The sequence below is a fragment of the Monocercomonoides exilis genome, assembly GCF_001643675.1.
Source record: "Monocercomonoides exilis strain PA203 chromosome Unknown scaffold3-2548433, whole genome shotgun sequence".
Classification (NCBI taxonomy): Eukaryota; Preaxostyla; order Oxymonadida; family Polymastigidae; genus Monocercomonoides; species Monocercomonoides exilis.
Window position 1 is genome coordinate 610,001 of NW_027150548.1, and position 21,184 is coordinate 631,184.

A 21,184-nucleotide genomic window follows, 5' to 3' on the forward strand; every position below is an offset into this window, starting at 1 on the left:
AGTTACAAAATTCAATTCATTTTCTCATACATTCATAAAATAGACTGAAATATTCATCTGTAATTTATCAAAATATTTTTTATTAAGAAAACCAAATATTCCATAAAAACTTGTGATGGCATCTTCGTATCCTTCTTCTTCCATCTTTTCAATCATCTCCATTTTGGTTGATTTTCTTTTTGCGTCTTCCTTTCTATACTCCTCCTCCTCTTCTTCTTCATCAAACGTTATTCCTTTCGTTCGCAATGAAATATTCACAAAAAATTCATAGCTTTTTTTTGTTACGCTGTACTCCAATGTTGACCGTTGCATCTCCTCCAAAACAGCATTAATAGCCCCACTCTCCAGCAAATGATCAACTTTCACACCTGTGCAATCTGCTGCTCTTCTTATTAATTAAACGCATTTTTTTGCTCATTTCTCCATAACCATCCTTTGCTGTTCGAAGCACCCTAACAATGCTTTCAATATGTCCAGCAAATTCTTCATTCCACAGCTTGCATGAATCAAAGAAAGAGTCCAACGATCCGAACCATCTCAATAAAACAGATTTTTCTCATATTTCTTTTCCCCTCTTCCAATCCACACATTTCGACAGCTCTTCAAGTTCTCTCGCTGTTTCTCTCGCAAAATGAAGCTCATTCACAATGGCATCTCCCAAGCTTTTTTCCTTGAAAAATCTGCTGATCAAAAATTCCCAAGCTGATTGACAGGCAAGTTGAGTAAGATTGCAATGCTCCTGATGATGTTGGATTATTTCTGAAATTTTTTTAACAAAAAATTTTGGTTCAATTGCCTAATAATAATTAGAAAAATGAGAAAAAATATCAAAAAGGAAATAGAAGTGCTCATACAGCTCCATCATCAATGCAACTGAAACAGAATAAAGCTATTTCCACTTCTTTTTGTGTTTTTTTGCTATCCTCTTTCTTCAAGGCAACTTTCAGAAGATAGGGCACACATATTGAAATCAACTCCAAAGAAGCCCACCTGCTCAACAAAAAATAGCATTCGCAAAGATCAACAAGCAAACTTTCTTCATTTTCTTCTTTCTTCTGTTCTTCATCAACAATCATCTTATGAATCCGTTGGTTCATCAACGAATTATCAAAACAATAAAACGAAAAGCCTTTCAATTTTTTGTAATTCCGAATTGCTTTCATCAGCTTCATTTTTTCAATCATTTTGTCTATCTTTTCGAACATTTCTGTTGTGAAAACTGTATGATATTCTTTAATGTTCATATAAGCAATCATCTCGCTCGCTTCTTTGATTTTCTGCTTTTGTTCATCCTCACTGCAATCCTCCAGTTCGTAGAATAATTCTGAAAAAAAGAAAAGAAAGAAAAAAGAAAAGCAAAGAAAATATGAAGAACAGATTTTTCAATTGTTGCGAGATGGCTCAGACTTAAAAACTTTTCGGTTGGAGATATTTCTTGGATTTCATTAATGCATTCAATAATTCTTCAAATAACTTATTCGAAAATTATCAATCAATAGCGATTCAATTAATGAAATATTAGAAAAATGAAAACTTCTATCTTTATCTTGAAAAATAAAAATATTTCAGTTATTATCTTGATTTGTTTGCCTTAAAAATTTGCGTAGGTTAACAAAACGCAGCAAAATAAATGGGACTTGTTGAAAAAGTCCAGATCCTCAAATCTTCAGTTTCTCATTGATCGAACTAAAAGTAAATATAAATGACAGTTTTTATGCTAGATATAATATGTTTATTGAATCTTCTTCCGCTTGATATTATCTAATTCTTTTTAATTTTTGTTTTGTTTTTTTTTTAATGCTAACTTTTATTTTGAAATTTTAAAAAGAGATTGTCACTTTTTTTTTTTTTAATTTTATCTTTTTCAAATTATTTTCTCTTTCGAATCATTAACGCTTCTTGCTCAAAAGTGATTGGTCTGAAGGAATTTAGTTTGTGTTAAAAATGTTGGACACTTTTAATAACCGTGGACAGTCGCATTATCTCAACAACCTTTGACAGTTGCTTTTTGACAATGAACCCAATTATTCCCTCAATAAATACAAACTGATAAGATATACAGAAATGAAACAACTTACTCCTAAGAATAAAAAACTCAACATTTTCAATTCATAGAGAAACTCGGATACAAAAGATTCTCCGAGTTTCTCCGAAAACAAATAAAAATTTATGTATTATTTCATTGTGTTGGATGGGTGGTTGAAATTTTTCATATTAGTTTATATTCTATGAGGGAATAATTGGGTTTATTATCAAAATACAACTATCAATGGTTGTTGAGAAAATGCAACTGTCCACAGTTATTGAAAGTGTCCACCATTATTAACACTTACTATATATGACAGTGCTTTTTCTGGTCAACCAAATTTTTCATAAATATTTGGAATAAAGTTTCATAAAGTTTTCACTTAAGCCTATTAAAACCTTAAATTTTTTGATCTTTTTTTTATTAATCTTGAAAATTTCTCAATTTAAAAATTTCACAACACACAAATACAAATTCGAATATCTCTTTGTCATAATAATGAAGTTAATAAAAAATAAAAATGTGATTATTCGAATTATCACTTTTGAAATAATTTGTGTGTAATGTCAAACATCAATAACTCGAAATAGTCACAAACTCATACATGTGGCTAACATATGCTTTCATATAATTCTTTATTTGAACAATTATAATATCTCCATTCAATTGATAATTACAAAAGAAAATTTTTTCATTTGTTATCATTTCTTTTTTCTAAAAGAAGAAAGAAGAAAATATTATTTTTTTTTTTTTAAAAATGTATAGAATAAAAAAATAGAGATGCATATTAATTGCTTCAAAAATACATGAATGAAATGAAATAATATTATGATTAAATTTCAATTTAATGGTGGAATCACTTTTCAGTGTTCGTTTTTAAATAATCAAAGCAAAATTTCAAATCATGACATTTAAAATGGATTAATGAATCAATTCCAAAACATAAACCCATTATAGATCCTGTGAATGAATCATTATAAATTGTTTATTTGACTTGTGGGTGATAATTAAGTCATCGAATATTTTCAAACGAAAATTTTGATTTGATAATATTATTTGAATATCAAATAAATAAATAAATAAATAAATTCACTTTCAAAAATGAAAATATTTCAAAAATTTGAATAATTCTTGATTTCCTGTTATTTGTACCATAATGCAAAAGCAGTTTGTTTGAATAGTCTCTGAATCGAAAATCAATATTTCAGAAAAAAGTTGTCTGTATTTTTTTCCATTCACATTTTTGTTTTATTTGAAGTTGCAATAATCAATTTTCAAAATGATCAAAATGATTGATTTCTTTGCTGTGAAATGAACTGAATAGAAGATAAAAAATACACTATTCATAAATAAAGGCAATTCTTTTTCATAAATTCATTAAACAGCCTTCAGTACCTGGTATCAGCTCGAACCAATATTCATTGATAAGAAAAAGGTTTGCACAACACGAACTTGTAATCAAATCTTCATATCCGTCTTCTTCTAAAATGTCAAATAACTCTCTTTTAAAATTCCATTCTGTTTCATCGAAGTCTTCAAAAATTCCTTCTGTAATGATCTCTGATTGTGAATGTAAAAATTGCAGGCAGTCCATGAGCGCGTTATCATGCAGTGTTGATTGGCTCATTTCCTCCAAAACGCATCCAGTAGCCCCGCTCCTTACTAAAACCGGAAGTGGATTTTCATTTAACTTTATCACTTCGCAAAACAGGTTGATACAATCATCAGATATTTTCCTTTCAAATCCTTTTGTTGCCTTGTACAGCCTTGCAATCAAGGAAAATAATCCAACAAATATTTTGCGACTCATATTGCATCCGTGATAAGCCACCTCAATTAAAATTTTCACCCAATTTCCTATGATTCTCACTTCTTTCATTTCTTCTAAACTCTTTTCCTTTTTTACCAAATTATTGCGCTTCAACAGCTCTTCCAACTCACTTGTCGACTCTCTTGCAAAATGCATTTTGTACATTATTTCGACTTTCAAGTAATCTTTCGAATATAAATAACCTACCAAAAAACTCCAAGCGGATTGGTAGGCAAGACGTGTCAGGTTGTGATGCTTCTGATGATATTTGATAATTTCATCAATAACGTCCAAATATGAACAATTTTCTTTTGACCTATAAAATAAATTTAACGTTCAATAAATAATGGCATTGATAAAACAGCGTTTATACCACAAACCCTTCTAATTTGGCTAACGCCAACAAACTCATTTCCACTTCTGTTTTAACTTCCTCTCTTTCAGATTTATTCGATGCAACATAAAACAGACAAGGACCACAAATTGAACGTAATTCTGAAGAAAATTTGTCGTTTAGCAAAAGATAGCATTCACAAAGATCAATAAGAAGTTGCTTATTTATTCCTTCCTTTTTTTTATTTTCTTCAACAATCATCATTGCAAATCGAGTTCCCAATGAAGAATCAGTGAAGCCGCTACTCTTTATTCCATTTATAGTTTTGCAAAATCCCATGTGCTTCAATATCACAAGTGCATTTCCAAAATTCAATATATTTTCTTTGATCATTTTCTCGATAAGATCAAATGTTTTTTGAGCAAAAAAATTTTTTTGCTCTTCGTTGTTCATTTTCTCAATTTCCTCATTTATTTCTTCAGTTTTCACTTTTTGTCCACCAACTGTATTATCACCTAGCCTGAAAATCATTTCTTTAAAAAAAAAAACATTAAATAGAGAGATGAAAAAAAGAAGAAACAAAAAATTAATCTATACCATATATTTTTTCTTTCAGTGGAACATTACTAAAAACAATTCCACTTTTGTTATTATTCGAAATACTATTTTGTCTCATCATCATTTCCATTTATTTGTATCTGCAAAAATATTTAAAGACGTAGAATTAACAAAATGTTGATCATTGTTTTCAATTCATACTTGTAGTGTTTTTAGAATAAGATGTTTTGCTGAAAAGAAAAGAAATATTTGAAAAAAAAAGGCAAATTATTTTTGTTTGTTTTATCTCGTTTTGGTATAATTGATCTTCAATTTCTTTTTAAAAAATAAACAAAACAAAAATTAGTGAAAAGATATGAGAAACATATGGTGATGGAATTTATTTCAAAATGAACAAAGCTGCTGATAACAATAATTGAGAAATTTGAAATCTCTTTTCAAATATTGAAGACAAACTCAAAATTCTGAAGACTTTTGTGGATGAATTAGAGAAATTTAGATAAACAATGTATGATATTTTGACTGTATTTGATTATTATTTTTTCGATAGCACTTGACCTATTTTGAATTGGAAAAGAAATTGCAAAAGTTTGAATATTCAACAACAGAAAAGGAAAAAGTGAAATGTTAGAAATTGCATCCATGAGAAGGAAACTCAAAAGAACGCAAAATGAAAGGAAATGGAAATAGCAAATGATAAAGAAAGGCAGTCATTTTTTTTAAATTTTTTTTTGATAATAATTAAAAAGAAACGGTTTTAGAAAAGGATGATGATTTTAATGGAGCTTTCAAATCATTGGACTGAGAAAGGAGGAAACTGTATATCAGCTGGTGGAATTAGGATGAGTTCACGCAAATGGAGAAAGTTATTGACTCTGAGATAGAAGAAGGAAAAAGTCATAAATTATTTCAATAACTTTTTCTTTTAAAAACCATATGAAAGAAAAATACATTCAACCTTCAAAAAGAAAGAGAATGAACACACACATATTAACAATTTATATATACGAACAAAACTGTTAAATACATTCTTATTATAAAGAAGCTTTGAATAACATGAAATAACACAAATATGTCTTTTATCAAAAAATATCATAAATTTACTTTGTTTAAATATTTTTTATTGAAATCATTCATATTTATCATCTGTTTATCTATTTTTTTTGAATTTCAAGTTATAGATTTATCACAACTCCCATTATCTTATTTGATAAATAGTATTTGCTTTTCTTTTTTGTTTGCAAAAATGAAACTTTAAAAAATTTAACATTTTTTTTATACTATACATAATTGCGCACTAAATTTTGGAAATATTTATTTCATAAATGGGAATTTGACGTTACCAGCATGACTCAACTGCAGCTTCTTAGTTCTGTTGAAGAAATTCAAAATGAAATTCCAATATTCAAATTTAAGGAGCTGAAGATCGTTTGCGAGAATCTTAAAGGTATACCATCCGGATTTGTATTTCAGATTATTTCAATTTAATCACATTAATATTTTAAGACAACATTAAGAGATCTCCACCATCCACATGGTAACAATTTTTTATCTTGTGAAAGCATTGATATCATTATTTGAAAATATGCATTTATTATTTATTTATTTATTTATTTTTTTAGTACAAAAGAACATCTTCGAATGGTTGAACTTGCAATTGATACAAAAAGGCAGGATTTAACGGAGGCAGGAGTTTCAGTTGTTAAAGTTTGCAAGCACAAGAATATTGACAGCTCACTGAGGCTTTTGAATCATTTTATTTGTAAATGTTTCTGTTTTAAAAAATTTTGCAGCATTGGCTTGAATGGGGATTTATTTCTGGTCAGACTTCAAATAACGGAAGTGGAAAGTCAACTATTTTGGATGAAGTATTTGATTTATTGGAATTTGCAAATACTCTTCAAAAGGGTTCAATACAAATTAATGTCATTGGAGTTTGAATTTCTTTTATTTTTCACAAAAACTTTTACAACAACAACAAAAAAATAATAATAATAATGAATTTAATTGTGTTTGACAAAGGCAATCCACACAGCATTTCTTTCAAAGGACTGCATAATTCAAGGGGACGCGATCGGAAAGGCAGTGCGCATGATTGTTTTGGCCTTTCCAGCGCTGCAGGCGAACGAAGAGGAAGAGTATTGCATGCGAGCAGTTCACCAATGCGTCTCGAGCCTGTTTTTGAAGGTTGACAAGGCAGAGAAAGAGCACTTGGCCTGGAAAAAGGAGAGGGAAAAGAGCAAAACGGCAGGCGATTCGAAGGAGAAAGAAAAGAATAAAGAGAAAGAGAAAGAGAAAGAGAAAGAGAAAGAGAAGGAGAAGAGTCCAACCGCCATTGAGTTACACAGCGCTGTTGACTGCGCGTCGAGGCTTATCGAAGCGCTGGCAACATATTCGCGCGAAGAGACGACGGCTCTTTCAGGAAACTCTTCTCAATCATCGACTGGTTCTCAATCATCTTCTTCCTTGTCTTCCTCTTCCTCTTCTTCATCTTCATCCTTCTCTTCCTCTTCTTCCTCTTCGTCATCTTCATCATCCTCCTCCTCTTCTTCCTCTTCCTCCTCCTCCTCCTCCGAATCCATCACCCTCTCCCTCTCCGCCACGAAGCAGCGCCTCATCTGCCTCTCCGCCTTGCACGGCCTCTTGTTCTCTGCTGGAGGAGTCATCATCCGTTTCCCCCGCCTCTCTGCCAACATCCGGCGTTTCGTCATGCCTGCCATCATTGCCAATGCAGGTGTTTCAGCCCCGCCTCTGTTCAGACTGAGCGTGGGGATCCTCCAGCAGACGATTCGCTGGTTCGGCCTCCGCTTCAAAGAAGAGGTGTCGTCAATGATGAGTGTGTGTGAGCACGTGCTGAATGCAGCTCAAGGTGCGATGATGGAGGAAAAGAAAGCAGTGCTGGAAGTTCTGATGCCCCTCTTTTCGAACGGGAAGTGCCTGGCTGACATCTTCTGCACGTTCGACTGCGATTTGAGAGGCGAAAACCACTTTGAGCAGTTTTTGAATGCCATCAGCCGGATCGCCGCGAATGCGAGCGTGGCTGCGGGAGACAGAGAAAGGCAGATGGGAATGGGAAGTGGAGGTTTGTCATCGTCTTCGTCTTCTTCTTCTTCCTCCTCTCTTTCTTCCTCTTCCTCTTCCTCCTCTTCTTCCTCTGCTATGATGCAGACCTCTCCATTTGTGACGTCTTCTTTGTCTTCTCCTTCAGCTGTCGCTTCTTTCTCTGCTTCTTCTGTTCTTGTTTCTTCTTCCTTCTCCGGCCTTTCCTCTCCTTATTCTTCCTCCCCCTCATCTTCCTCTTCCTCCTCTTCTTCCTCAAACACCTCTTCCTCTTCCTCTTCTTCTTTTTCCTCCTCTTCTGCCTCTTCCTCCCTCACACCCTCACGCATCCCCCGCACACTGGAGCAGCTCTCCTTCATTGCTCTTGTCAACATGATCACTTCTGTTTCTGAATGGTCGCTTTCTCTTGCCGCCCCTTTCTTCTCTTCTCTGCCTTCTTATCTGCCATCTCCTAGTCAAACACCTGGAGTTTCTAATTCTTCTTCACAAGGCAATCTTCGTTCTCTTTCTCCTCCTCCTTCTCTATCTTCTTCTCCTTCTGCCTCTGGCTCCCCCTCCCCTTCCCCTTCACCTTCCCGTGTCGATGAGCAGAAGAAACACAAAGCAGAACTTTTAAAGGCCGTCCAGCTGTTCAACATGAAATGCAAGCGAGGAATCGACTTTGTTGTGAAGCACCAGCTGTATCCAGAGACCGCTGAGGGCATTGCCTCATTCATTTACGACACACCCACTCTGTCTCGCTCGATGATTGGCGAGTTCTTTGGCCAGTCAGGTGAATTCTATTTAGACGTCGTGCGCTGCTACCTGCACAAGCACAACTTCTATGGCCTGTACATTGACGAGGCGCTGAGGAAATTCCTCGCATCGTTCCGGATTAGCGGCGAGTCGCAGAAGATATATCGGATAATGGAGTGTTTTGCAGATGAGTATCTTTTGCAGAACCCGGGCACCTTCCAATCGTCCGAAAGCTGTTTTTTGATTGGGTATCAGACGCTGATGCTGCATTCGATAGCGCATTCGAATTCAAACATGATGGCGATGATGACGAAGGAGGTGTTTATATCACAGGGGAAAGGGCAAGGTGTGACTGACGCGTTTCTGGGGGATCTGTATGACAGGGTGTGTGCGAACGAGATCAAAGTGCTGGGAGATGATGACGAGAGGACGAAAAGGGCGCTGAATGAAGAAAGAGAACGGCTGTCGAAGAAGCAGCTGCGGCAGTATGTGCAGGAAAAAGCGGAGGAAGAGAAGATGCTGCATGCGAAGATGATGGAGGAAAGGCTGAATGATCTGAGGAAAGAGCAGCTGAGCGCGAAGGAGAAGAGGAGGATGATGAAGAGGATGCGGAGAGAGATGGTGCAGAGGTTCGATTTTGAGAAGGAGAAGGAGAAGTTTGAGAGCAGGCAGAAGAAGAAGAAGATTGTGACAAGGAAAGTGAAGCAGATGGTGAAGAAGAAGGTGAGGAAAGAGAAGAAAGAAGGGGAAGAAAATGTGCCGAAGACGGAAGAAGAGCTTGAAATTGAGCGGAAGAAGAAAGAAGAGAAGGAGAAAAGAAGAGAAGAGAGGAAGGAAGCGAAAAGGAAAGCGAAAGAAGAAGAAAGAAAATATTTGGAGATGATGAAGGAGAAAAGCGATGATAAATACGCAGGTTGCGGTTCTTCATCATTTGTCTCTATTTTTGACCAGCCAGACAACGAAGAAGGAGGAGAAGGAGAAGGAGAAGGAGAAGGAGACGAAGAAGAAGATGATGAAGAAGACATGAATGAAAGCGATTTTGAAGAGATTGAGGTGGAAGAAGAAGTAGAGGTGGAAGAAGAGGTGGTTGATGAAGAAGCTGAAAAGGAGGAAGAGAAGAAATGGCTGGCAGAAATGGAAGTTTTGAGGAAGAAAGCAGAGGAAGAGGAGAAGAGAGAGGCAGAAGAGGAGGAAGAAGAAGATGATGACAGCGATGATGAAGATGGAGAGGGAGATGAAGATGACTATGAAGAAGGAGATTCAGAAGAAGAAAACGAAGAATCCAACAAAGATGGAACAAAAACCAAAAAACACTCAAACAAAAAATCATCATCATCATCCTCTTCTTCATCATCAACCTACTCCTCCGCTCTTTCCTCCGCCACATCCGAACACGCGCGCGCTATGCTCGAGACAACCTGCTGGCCCTCCCTCGCCTCCGTCGCCGCTGTTCTCGAAGGCACAAACGAGACAGAAACCGCCCAACACTGTGTCTTCGCGTTCCGTGTGCTGATCCACCTGACGTGTGTGTTTGAGATGGAGATGGAGAGAGACGCGCTGGTGGCTGCGCTGACTGCAGCGTCGTGTGTGTCTTCCACAAACAACAGGAGAATCATGGCACACAAACACCTCCTCATCATCAGACAGTGCCTTGCGCTGGCGATGCCGAACAAGACGAATTCGATTGCGCTTTTTGCACAAGGGAATGAGAAGGAGAATGTGGAAAGAGGAAGAAGCGGAGAAAGAGACAGAGAAAGAGTTAACGCACCGATGAGGAAGAGGGCGAAGAAGACAACAGCAGAAAGATTGAAGGAGATGCCAGGTGATGGCGAGCTGCTGAGATCAAGCTGGAACCACATCCTGCTCCTCACCTCGAACCTGCACCGACTCCATCTTCTGTCTGATGGAATGACAGCTGCTGAGCTGGAGGCTGCATTCGACGGCGATGTTGGCATGCTCTCTTCGACTTCAACAGCGCGCCCTGTGCCAATGAATGCGTATTCTCGCTCGATTTCTCCATCTCCTTCTCCTTCGCCTTCTCAATCTCCTTCGATGGCATTGTCGATGGCGTCACCTCCTCGTTCGATCGAATCTTCACCTTCGTTCGGATCATCATCATCATTATCTTCCTCTTCTTCCTCTTCCTCCATTTCCTCTGCTTCATCCAACACACCCTCACCTTCTTCTTCCTCTTCCTCTTCCTCTGCCCACATCCCGTCTTCCACCTCTTCCCAGTTCCGGCGCGACCGCATCGCCCTTCGCAACTCCATTTTCCTGTTCAGACAGTCTGGTTTTGACATGGAAGAAGTCGAAGAAGTCTTTCGTTCTTCTCCTCATCTTTCCCCACGTGCATTGGAAGACATGCTAAAGAGCTTGTGTTGGCTGTCCATGGAAGACATGAATCAGCAGAAGCGGAGCTACAGAGAAGAGAAAGAGAGGGGTGGGGAATATGGGAGTGGAAGCGGTTCTTCTTCTTCTTCTTCTTCTTCAATTTATCGCTCCCGCCTCTTCTCCCTTCGCGAGATGCAGATCATCTGTGCGGACAACGTTTGGCGTGAGCTGTCTGTGTGGGACAAGATATTTCCTGCGTTGTCCACACATTGTGTGAACATCGCCACCAACAGCGAGAACGAGAACATGGCGTCTCTGGCAGTGGTGATTCTGAGGCAGATTGTGTTTGCGCTCTTTTCGCGGAATGATTTGGGCAGGACGCCGCTGATTCCGCCGTTTGATGCAGAGGAAGGGAGGCTGGGTGAGGTGGTGGATGGAGGGAAGGAAGGGAAGGAAGGGGGAAGAGGAGGAGAAGGAAAGAGAGAAGCTAAAGAGAAAGAAGAGGAAGAGGAAGAGAATAAAAATGAAGCAGAGGTTGATTCAACCAAAGAGCAAAGTAATATTCCACAGCAGATGGTGATTGAGATAGGAGAGAAGCCAAAAGAAGGAGACCTCTCAAATTCTGTCTTGTCACAGCAGAAAGCACAGCAAAATGCAAAAATTGCTCAAACGGCAACTTCTTCTTCTTCTTCTTCTAATTTATCATCATCATCATCTTCTTCTTCTTCCTCTCCTTCTTCCTCAACCACTTCTTCTTCATCTTCCTTCCACTCCACATACAACAGACACCAAGTATATCTACGTCCCTTCGAACAGATCTGCACTTTCATCCACACACACATCTCTTCTTCTTTCTCCATCAGAAATTCTCTTCCTTCTCCTCAATCAACAACAACAACATCATCATCATCTTCTTCTTCCTCTTCTTCTCCTCTCCATCTCTCTCTCACCATCCGCTCTCTCGTCATTGAATGCCTTTCCCAGCTCGTTTCCCTCTGTGGGCCGCGCCTCTGCAGCGGCTGGAAGATTCTCTTCTCCTGTTTAGAAGACATCTCCCGTGAGTGGAAGTATCGAGGCATCAAACTGGTGCATTTGCTGCCGCAGCTGGCGCATCTGCAGGCGAAGAGGGAGAAGATGGCGAGGCAGATGGCTGCACAGGCAACGAGCGGAGGAGAATATGGAGGAAGTATTGGAGGAGGAGGAGCATCAGCAGTTGGGATGGGAGGAAGCCAAGGAAGCGGAGGAATGAATCAAGGGTTAGCAGGAAACAACAACAACAGCATCACCAACAATGGAATAGGAAGTGGTGGCAGTGGTTACTCAGGTTATTCCAGCAATCCACATCCCAATATGAACAGAGGATTCATCAGCCCCCAGCAGATCCGTGCGTGGGAGCAGCAGGTTCACACACACACTTTGCCCATGCTCTCATCCTCTGCTGCTGTTGACACATTGCTTGCGCCTTCATTCTCTTTGCTGTCTGCCCTTGTGAATGAATCGCTGCCTCTGTTTGCTCCGTTTGGCGCGATGGGTGAATGCGTTGCAGCGCTTGTCTCGTTTGCTTCGATCGGAAAAGAAGAGAAGAGAATCCATTCTTCTCTCGCACCACACCCGTTCTCTTCGCCTTCGTCTTCGTTTTCGTCGTCGTCACGTGTCATCACACGGCCAAGTGTTGATTTTTCAGCATCGAATGCTCCTGCTTTGCTGGCTTCATCCAATGCGAACTTAACAAATTTGAGTAATTCTTCTTCTTCTTCATCTTCATCTTCTGTTAATTCATTGAGCTATTCAGCTGACTGCTTCTTCACACCAGCTGATCTGCAGAGAGTGAGGCTGATGTCTATAACGGCTGTGTCGCTTCTGGAGCTGATGGCGAACAGGTTTGCAGGGAGGGTTCCTATGCCACTGGGAAGGAAAGAAGATGAGGAAGATGAGGAAGAGGAGGAAGATGTGAAGGAGAAGGAAGAAGAGGAAGAGGAAGAGGAAGAAGAAAGCGAGGAAGAAGAAGAAGAAGAGGAGGAGGAAAATGAAGAAGAGAAAGAAAGAGCTAATATTGTTCCTCAAGCCATTTCAACAGAAGATGGACAAGCAGTCAAAAATGGAATAGGAAGTGCTGAAGAAGAAGAAGAAAGATTGTTTGAAGAAGGAGAAGGAGAAGGAGAAGGAGAAGAGGAGGAAGATTTGACACTTAACACACATGGAACATCAAAAGCCCCTTCTTCTTCATCTTCTTCATCTTCTTCTGGTTCGAATGCTGCAACATCACCATTGTCTCAATCAACAGCAAACCAAGTGAAAGGCAATGCAAAAGTTTCATCACAATCTTCTTCTTCTTCTTCAAAACCAACTTCATCATCATCATCTTCTTCTTCCTCTTCTTCTGATCCATCTCGAATGCTCATTGTCCACACAGATGCTGCTGCCACCATCACCAACGTGAAAAAAGCGCTGCGAACAAAGAACAGACTGTCTGCATTCTTATTCGGCTTGTTTTTGCCCTTCGACAACACACTCGACAATGAGAAGCAGCAAAATGACAGACAAAACACAAATAACTCGAATTACTTAAATATTCCAATAAATTCACCTATACAACAAGACAATATGTCATATTCATCAAAACGCCTCAATCATTTGAGCAGCCATCTTCTTCTCAACGAGCAGCAGAGGGAGTCTCTGTCATTGGAGCAGCTTAAGCCAGACACTTGCCACATCGGTAACTTCGACTCAGCCCATCTCCTTTCTCTCTATCTGCCCATTCTCTTGGGCCTGTCTGAACTCTGCTCTGACTTGGGCACTAACCTCTCCACTTTGTCTGTTGCAAGGATTGCACTAACACCACAAGCTTCTCCTTCCAATTCTTCCTCTTCTTCTTCCTTATCCTCATCCTCATCCTCCTCTTCCTCTTCCTCTTCCTCTGCCTTCTCCCACCACTCCACTCTTTCCACCAGTGCTTTCCCTTCCATCCAATCTGCCTCCTTTTATTGTCTCTGCGGTTTTGTCGCTGACTGTGGGCGTTTGTTTGCGCCTTCCTTTTTCCCTGTTCTTTGGAGAGGTGTCTTTCAGTCGATTGTGGATGACTTGAGAATTCGTGTGGGAGCGATGGGAGGCAAAGGGAGAGGAGGAAGTGTGGTGAAAGGGTTTGATTTGGGGGAGGTGGGATTGAGTAGTGAAGGAAAGGGGAAAGGGAAAGCAAATGAAAAAGAGAAAGAGAAAGTGAAAGGGAAAAAGAAAGAGAAAGAGAAAGAGAAGGAGAACGAAAGCGCAGACGAGGAAGAGGCAGCAGAAGCAGAGGTAGTGAATGCAGATGATGAGCCAGAGGAGCTGAGTGAAGGCGTGGATCTGAGCGAAGAGGCAGTCGAGAAGCAGAACAGGAAAGCATTGAAAGGAACTAACAACAACAATAATAATTCGAATAGCACCAGCAATATCAATACTTCTGACCGTCCTGCCTTCATTTCCTCTCCTCAAGAATCATCATCCATTGCCTCAAGCAAGCTGTCAATTGAGCTTTTCTCGCGATCCGTTGCTCATTTCCCTCGTTCTTCCTCTTCTTCTCTCTCCTTCTCTCTCCACCCGCTTCTCCGCCCTCCTACCCCACTCACTTTCCCCTGCACCACCTCCCTCTTCCCTCCCCTTTTATCTCGCTCCATCACCTCCCGCTCAGAATTACTCCGCATTTCCACTTATCCACACGCCGACAACACCCGCATCGGCTTCCGCCTTCCCCTCGCCCCTTCTTCACTGGACTTGCACTGGATGAAGAACGTGTTTATCCCTGTGTTCCGTGCATTGTCTGTCATTTATGCACAACACTTTGATTTCTTGTCGTATCCAGCTGTTTCTGACAACTGCTCAGCAGATGCGAATATTGCTCCAAGATTTGTGAATAAGAAATTGTCGCTTTTGGATAAGCAAATGATTGAAGAAGACGAAGTGGCTAGCAAATTGGTGGTGCTTCAACAGCCTTCTTCTGTTTCTTCTTCTGTTTCTTCTTCTTCTTCTTCTCTTTCTCTTTCTTCTTCATCGCCTTCCTTCTCATTAATCTCCTCCTTCCCCTTCTGCCACGTCGACACATCCATCTTCGACTCCCTTCTCTCTCTCCTTCTCTTCTCCCTCTCCTGCTGCGTGAACAAAGTGAGGTTGATCATTGCTCCGATGCTGACTGAGTTCGTGGTGCGTATGGCGTCAGTGAATGTGCGAATGCTTTCAATCAGCACAGCACAGAACATGAAGAAGCAGCAGCAGTCCATTCAAAAAGTGAGGGATTGGCTGTGGAAAGGGGAGAAAGGGGAGAAAGGGGGAAAGGGAGGGAAGAGGAGAAGGAGAAGGAGGAGAGGAAGAGAATTAGGAGGAGAAGAGAAAGAGAAGAACGGAGCAAATGACTTTGTGTTTGGGAAGAATGATGGCTTGCTGAATGAACAGCTGAAAAAGGATAGAAAAGCGTGGGAGGCTGAAAGAAGAGCAAAGAAGGCATCTTCAAAAGAAGGAGAAGAAGATTATGAAGAAGAAGAAGGAAGAGGAGGAGAAGGAGAAGGAGAAGGAGTAGCTGGAGATCAATCAAAAGATAAAGCAAACAACAAGAAATCAACAAAAGATGCACAAAAACAAACCGAAGAAGCAGCCAAACAAGACGAAATCAAGTTTCCTGTAACTCCTCTTAAGCAAATGGAAGTCTTCTCATTCGTCTCTCGTTCCAATGCTTCACTTTCAGAGCTGCCTCGTCTCTTGTCAACAATCCATTTGATCACTCTCATCCATCCGAATCATCCACACACCACTTGCACCATTCAAAACCCCCACAAACAGAACAATGAAGACGGAGCTGTTATTAACTCTGCTCTTTCTTCTTCTTCATCCTCTTCATCATCTTCATCTTCACCCTCTTCTCAACCTTCTTCACCAGAAATTTCATTCCTCCCCACCATTCTGACTGTTAATGCATCCACTTCTTTGTTCCTCCCCATCTTCTGGGAGAAGATCACTCTTTCTTTCCGCCGCCTTTTCTCTCTTTCTCTTCCCACTCAGCTTTTGTCCTGGGCACGTGTTGTGTCAACTTCCTCATTGCGCTCTCAGAACTCGCAGTTTTCGCCACATGCAGCATCCATCATTGAGGCTGCGAAGGAGGAAGTCGAAAGAGAATGGTCAATGAAGCACAAGAAATGGAGGAAAGAAGCAAGAGACGAGAGGAAGAAAGGAACAATTGTAACTCCAGGTAACTCAACAGGGCTGGATTCAGATGGAAAGATGGAGTCAGAAGAAGCAAAACAAAGGAGGGAATACGAAGATGATGTGCGGTTTATGAAAGCTCCCTTGCAAATTCCGTCTTCTTCTGTCCTTGTTGGTCCTAATGTTGATTCAGCTGAGCTGAACAAGGTGAAATTCATTGACGAAAACAACACAGAAATCACACCCGAATTCGTCAATGGTGAAGGAGATGCTTCATTGCTGATGCTTCATCATTCCTTCCAGAATAACAACAAAGCCCTCAAAGACTCTCGTTTCCTGCCTCTCATGCGCTTCCAGAGCCAGCCAGTTGTTGCTCCTCCTCCTCTCTCGATGCCTGTGGTTAATTGGCAATGCCATTTACTTCTATCTCTGTTGGAGTCAGCGCAGACAGTGGCATCTGTGGCAGCAGCACAGGAGAGGATGAATGGAGAAGCCGTGTGTGGGTGTGTGATTGTGGGGGAGGTGGAAGTGGAAGAGGTGGAAGAGGAGGAGAAGGAGAGAAAGGAGAAGGAGGAGAAGGAGAAAGAAGTTAAGGAGAAAGAGAAAGAACAGAAGGAAGGAAAAGAAGAGAAAGAGAAAGAGAAAGAAAGCGAAAAATCAGAAAAACCACAGAAAGAAGCAGAAGTTGAGGTTAAAGCAGAAGCAGAAGCAGAAGCTGTAAAAGAAACAAAGCAAGAAGAGCAAGAGTCAACACAAAAGCCATCACCAATGGAGCAGAAAGACGGAGCGAATGCAGCAAATGCAGCAACATCACCAAATGAAGGAGAATCCTCAGGAAAAGAAGGAGGAAAGAAGAAGAACAAGAGGAAAGGGAAAGGACAAAAGGGAAAAGAACAAGCAAAAGATGCATCAGCAAAAAGGGCGAATGAAAAGGAGGCAGAAAAAACTGCTGCTGAAGCTAAAGAGAACACAGCTTCTTCTCCTCTTCCTCTTTCTCTTCCTCCTCAGCCTCTGGAGAAGAGTGAGAATCAACAAACAAATGAACAGAAGAAGAAGGAAGAGAACAAAGAAGAGAAGAAAGATAACAACACAACACGTTTTATTTGGCTGAATGATTATCCATCTTATGTGTCTTCATTAGAGACAGAAGAAGAGAAGCAAGCGAGAAGACAAAATGTGCTTAAGAGGCTGCATTTGAATGAGGAAGAGGAAGAGGAAGAAAGAGAAAGAGAAAGAGAAGGAAAGAAGCAAAAAGGAGAAGAAGATGCACCAACACCATTGAATGCTGCATCAACTTCTTTGACTTCTGTTTCATCTCCTTCCACATTATCTTCTTCCTCTTCCTCTTCCTCCTCTTCTTCCATTCCATCTCCACTCCCCGCCCTTTCTCCCTTCATGCTCCCGTCCCTCCGAATCCTCTCCTGTCTCCGCCGTGTTGTCTCTTTTGTTGAGAGCTTCGAAACAGACACGCAAACAAAAGTTGTTCTTCAACACACTCTTTTCGGCGGCAAGCTGCCTTCGCTCCACAGCCTGCTGAATTCGTCATTCACTGCAATGATCAATGGAATGTTTGACTTGAGCATTGGGATTGAGAGAGAGGAAAGAGAAAGGAGTAGAGCGAAAAGGAGAAGAAGCAGAAGAGAAAAGGAGAATAAATTGAAAGGAGATAAAAACAAAGGAAATGTTAACAATCACAATTTGAGTGAAGAAGAAGAACAGAAAGAATTACAAGCAGATGAATTAGATGCGTTGTATAACCAGAGAAACGAGATTGTTAAGAGGATGATTGGGAAGAAGAGACTGGAATTTGTTATGAAAGAATATGAAGCCAGCGAAAAAGCAATTGGAAGAGCTGCAAAGGAACTGAAGGATGTGAGAGTGGTCACAGCTTCTGACACGCTCTATGCAGAAGAGATGGAAAAACTGAAATGTTCTGATTGTTCATCAATTGCTTCATCATCATCATCATCATCATCATCATCATCTTCCTCCTCCCTCTCTCCTCTCCCACCGTCCATGTACCTCACACTCCGCCACCCGTCGTCCCGTGTTGTGTTCGATGCGCTTTTGTCTGAGTGTTTCTCTCTTCTTTCCTTTTCAGCTGTTCTTCTTTCTCTCTCTTTGCGCGCTGACAGCGACGAGACGGCGGCAGATGCGATGCTCTTTGTGAAGAAGGAGTCGGTTGTACTGAGAGGAGGGCTGAGGATGGAAGAAGAAGAAGAAGAAGAGGAGGAGGAAGAAGAGGAAGAAGAGGAAGAAGAAGAGGAAGAAGAAGGAAAAGAAGGAGAAAAAGTGATCAACAAAGAGAGCAGAAAAGAGAAAGGAAAATCCAAAACACACAAAAATTCATCTTCTCTTATCTCCAAATATGACAAGCGTCTGATGCGGATGATTCGGAAGCGACATCTTCGTGAGTGGGAGAAGAAGAGAAGAGAAGAAGCGCTCAGATGCATAGCAGTCAACGGCAAGTCACAGTGGAGCACAAACTTGGCAGCATCGCCGTTTTCTGCGGTGTCTGCGAATGCGACGGGGATTGCTATTACTTCTTCCTCCTCCTCCTCTTCTTCTGGTTCTTCTGCTTCTTCTAGTTCTTCTTCTGCAAATGCACAAGCAGTCAACCAACCGCCTTCGTATTCAGCTTCCTCTACGTCTCGACCTTCCACTCCTGCTTCATCATTATCATCATCATCATCTTCTTCTGCTTCTTCATCCAATCAACCTCAGCCCCAGCGCGTCTCAATCGTGTCAAAGCCATACAATTCGTCAGCTTCTGCTGATGATTCTTCACGTGGCGATAATTCAAGCCATCTTCATTTGAAAGAAGGACATCCACAAACAGGAAGAGAAAGTGAGATGGTTGTGCAGTTCAGGGCAGCTGAGGCAACAGTTCCGCAGAAGATTCCAGAGACAGAGAAGAACATGAGTGGAGTGGGAATGGGAGTTGGAATGGGAGGAGAAAGAGAAAGAGGGGGAGAAAGAAGAATAGAGAATCAGATGCAGATGAAGGACGGAACAGAACAGAAGAAAGTGGCATCAGCAGCAGCAGCTAAGCAGATGAATGTGAATGCTGACCACTCAATGAAGGAGAAAGGGAAAGAGCAAATGAGAGAGAAGAAAGAAGAATGCATTGAAAGAGAAGGAGGAGGAGGAGGAGAAATAGAGAAGAGACAGGAGAAGTTGAGAGAACAGCAATACAAAGCAGAACAGGAGAGCAAAGTGAAAGGAGCACAGAAACTGCAGGGAATGTCCAAAAACGTAAAGGGAGAGGAAAGAAAAGGAAAAGCAAAAGGAAGAAGAGAAGGCAAATCAAAAGAGGAAGAAGAGAAAGAGGAGGAGGACACGTCCAGCTATGGATCAGCCGTGAGTGAGGTTGGAAGTGAGTATGAGGCAGATTCAGAAGCTGAAGCAGAAGCTGATGTAGAAGTCGATGCAGAGATTGAGCTAAGCGACTCGTTTGTGTTTGGCGAAGATCCGTTTGGCAACAGCGATCTGAGCTGGGTGGATGAGGAGAAAGAAGACGTGCTGAGGCAGAAGAAAGAAGCTGAGATGAGAGTGGAAGAGGCAGAGTGGGCGTGCCCTGCGCCTGCAGAGGCAGTGGAGCTGCAGATGAGCATGCTACCCAAGAGACAGTTGAATGGGCAATGCCTTTCACATTGTCATCACTCTCACATTCAGTGTGATAGTCAAAGCACATGTCAAAATACATGTCAAAACAACAGAAATGATTCAGTTGATGGCACTCAGAATGAAATATCTGCTTCTCATTCACCGTTTATCTCTTTGCCTCCGCTGATCACTCTCTCGTTTGGCTCGTTGATTGGACAGCGCATTTCTCCGCTGCTTGTCTCGCAGCTGTCAGACATGGTTCCTCTTGCTCATATTGTTGCATGCGTTCTCCACACGCTGAATAGAATCCCGTTGAATCTGGTTTGATAATATTATTAATTAATTTCTGATATTTATTTCTATTTCTTTTGTCCTATTCAATTTCAAATTTTATTTATTCTTATGTATTTATTTTCCAAAATTGAAAACGCAAACCGAAAACTGAAACTTTGCTGCCAATTGCAAAAACAATCGTTCAATTTAACTTGCTGCAATATTTATTAATTTATTAATTTATTAATTCGTTTATTATTTTATTTTATTTTATTTTATTTTATTTATTTATTTATTTATTTCCCTTCCTCAGTTATGCCCCTCCTCTTCTCTGCTCATTCCACTTCTTCAGATCCACTTGAGACACGAAACTTCGACCATTCGCTCTCTTTCTGCTCTTCTTCTCGACAGACTTCAGCCACCTTCTCTTCAATCTACCCACTCTTCCATTGAAACAGTGGGAAACCCCACTTCTTCTGCTTCTGCTTCTTCTGCTTCTTCTTCTTCTGGTATTTCTGCTACTTCTGCTACAGTTGCAAATCTTTTGTCTAATTCGATTCTGAGGAGCTCAGAATATGTGCTGGATCTGCCTTTTTCTCCTGTTCTTTACAAAGATGATCTGGTTATTTCTTCTTAGGATGAGAGAGAGAGAGAGAGAGAGAGAGAGAGAGAGAGAGAGAGAGAGAGAGAGAAAGAAAGAGTTTTTATTTTTTAATTAATTTAATTTTATTTTTTTAAAGCTTAGTCAAATTTCGAATAAAATACGTTCACTGAAAATTTATTTTCTAGGTAATTTTCATATTTTGATTTCTTCATATTTTGTCAATTTTTTGAAATGTTCGAGAATGAATTGATTTTTTTTTCTGATTTGCAGAGAAAAAGATAGCTTTATTAACAAGTATTTAACGGAAAATAAACGTCAGAATTAATTCAAACGAGACTTTTCAACAACTCCAAATTTATCTAACCTTTTAACTGAAAAAGGATTTGTTTGGATATAATAAATGTTCGACTTGAAACAAACATTTCATGACATATTTTGTAATTGGGAAAAAGATGATAATAACAGCGTTATAATAATAACAGTATTAACCAAATTTAAATTATTGTGTGAAAATCATATCGAAATCAAAAAAAAAAATAATTCTTAAAAAATTGGGAATATTATTATTCGAAAAAAATGAATCTTTTATGAAAAATAAAATATGTTTCTGTATCTTTTCCTTCCTTCTATTAAACAAAACCTCAGAAAGTGATTCTTGATGATGGCACACATAGTTTT

The 21,184-nt window shown here is 40.1% G+C and overlaps 2 protein-coding genes across 2 annotated transcripts; one reads left to right on the forward strand and one right to left on the reverse strand.

The window, feature by feature from the left end:
• Nucleotides 1–3,250: 3,250 nt before the first annotated feature.
• Nucleotides 3,251–4,563, reverse strand: MONOS_3893 (uncharacterized protein; the record flags this gene model as incomplete). Its single annotated transcript, XM_067873921.1, has 2 exons — nucleotides 3,251–4,152; nucleotides 4,217–4,563. The coding sequence occupies 2 exons, from the start codon at nucleotides 4,561–4,563 to the stop codon at nucleotides 3,393–3,395; spliced, it is 1,107 nt and encodes a 368-aa protein (XP_067735115.1). The 3' UTR covers nucleotides 3,251–3,392.
• Nucleotides 4,564–6,075: 1,512 nt separating this feature from the next.
• Nucleotides 6,076–21,043, forward strand: MONOS_3892 (putative Brefeldin A-inhibited guanine nucleotide-exchange protein 1; the record flags this gene model as incomplete). Its single annotated transcript, XM_067873920.1, has 6 exons — nucleotides 6,076–6,175; nucleotides 6,235–6,265; nucleotides 6,351–6,435; nucleotides 6,522–6,662; nucleotides 6,751–19,950; nucleotides 20,216–21,043. 6 exons carry the CDS (start codon nucleotides 6,076–6,078, stop codon nucleotides 20,537–20,539), a joined length of 13,881 nt encoding a protein of 4,626 aa, XP_067735116.1. The 3' UTR covers nucleotides 20,540–21,043.
• Between the last annotated feature and the right edge of the window lie 141 nt (nucleotides 21,044–21,184).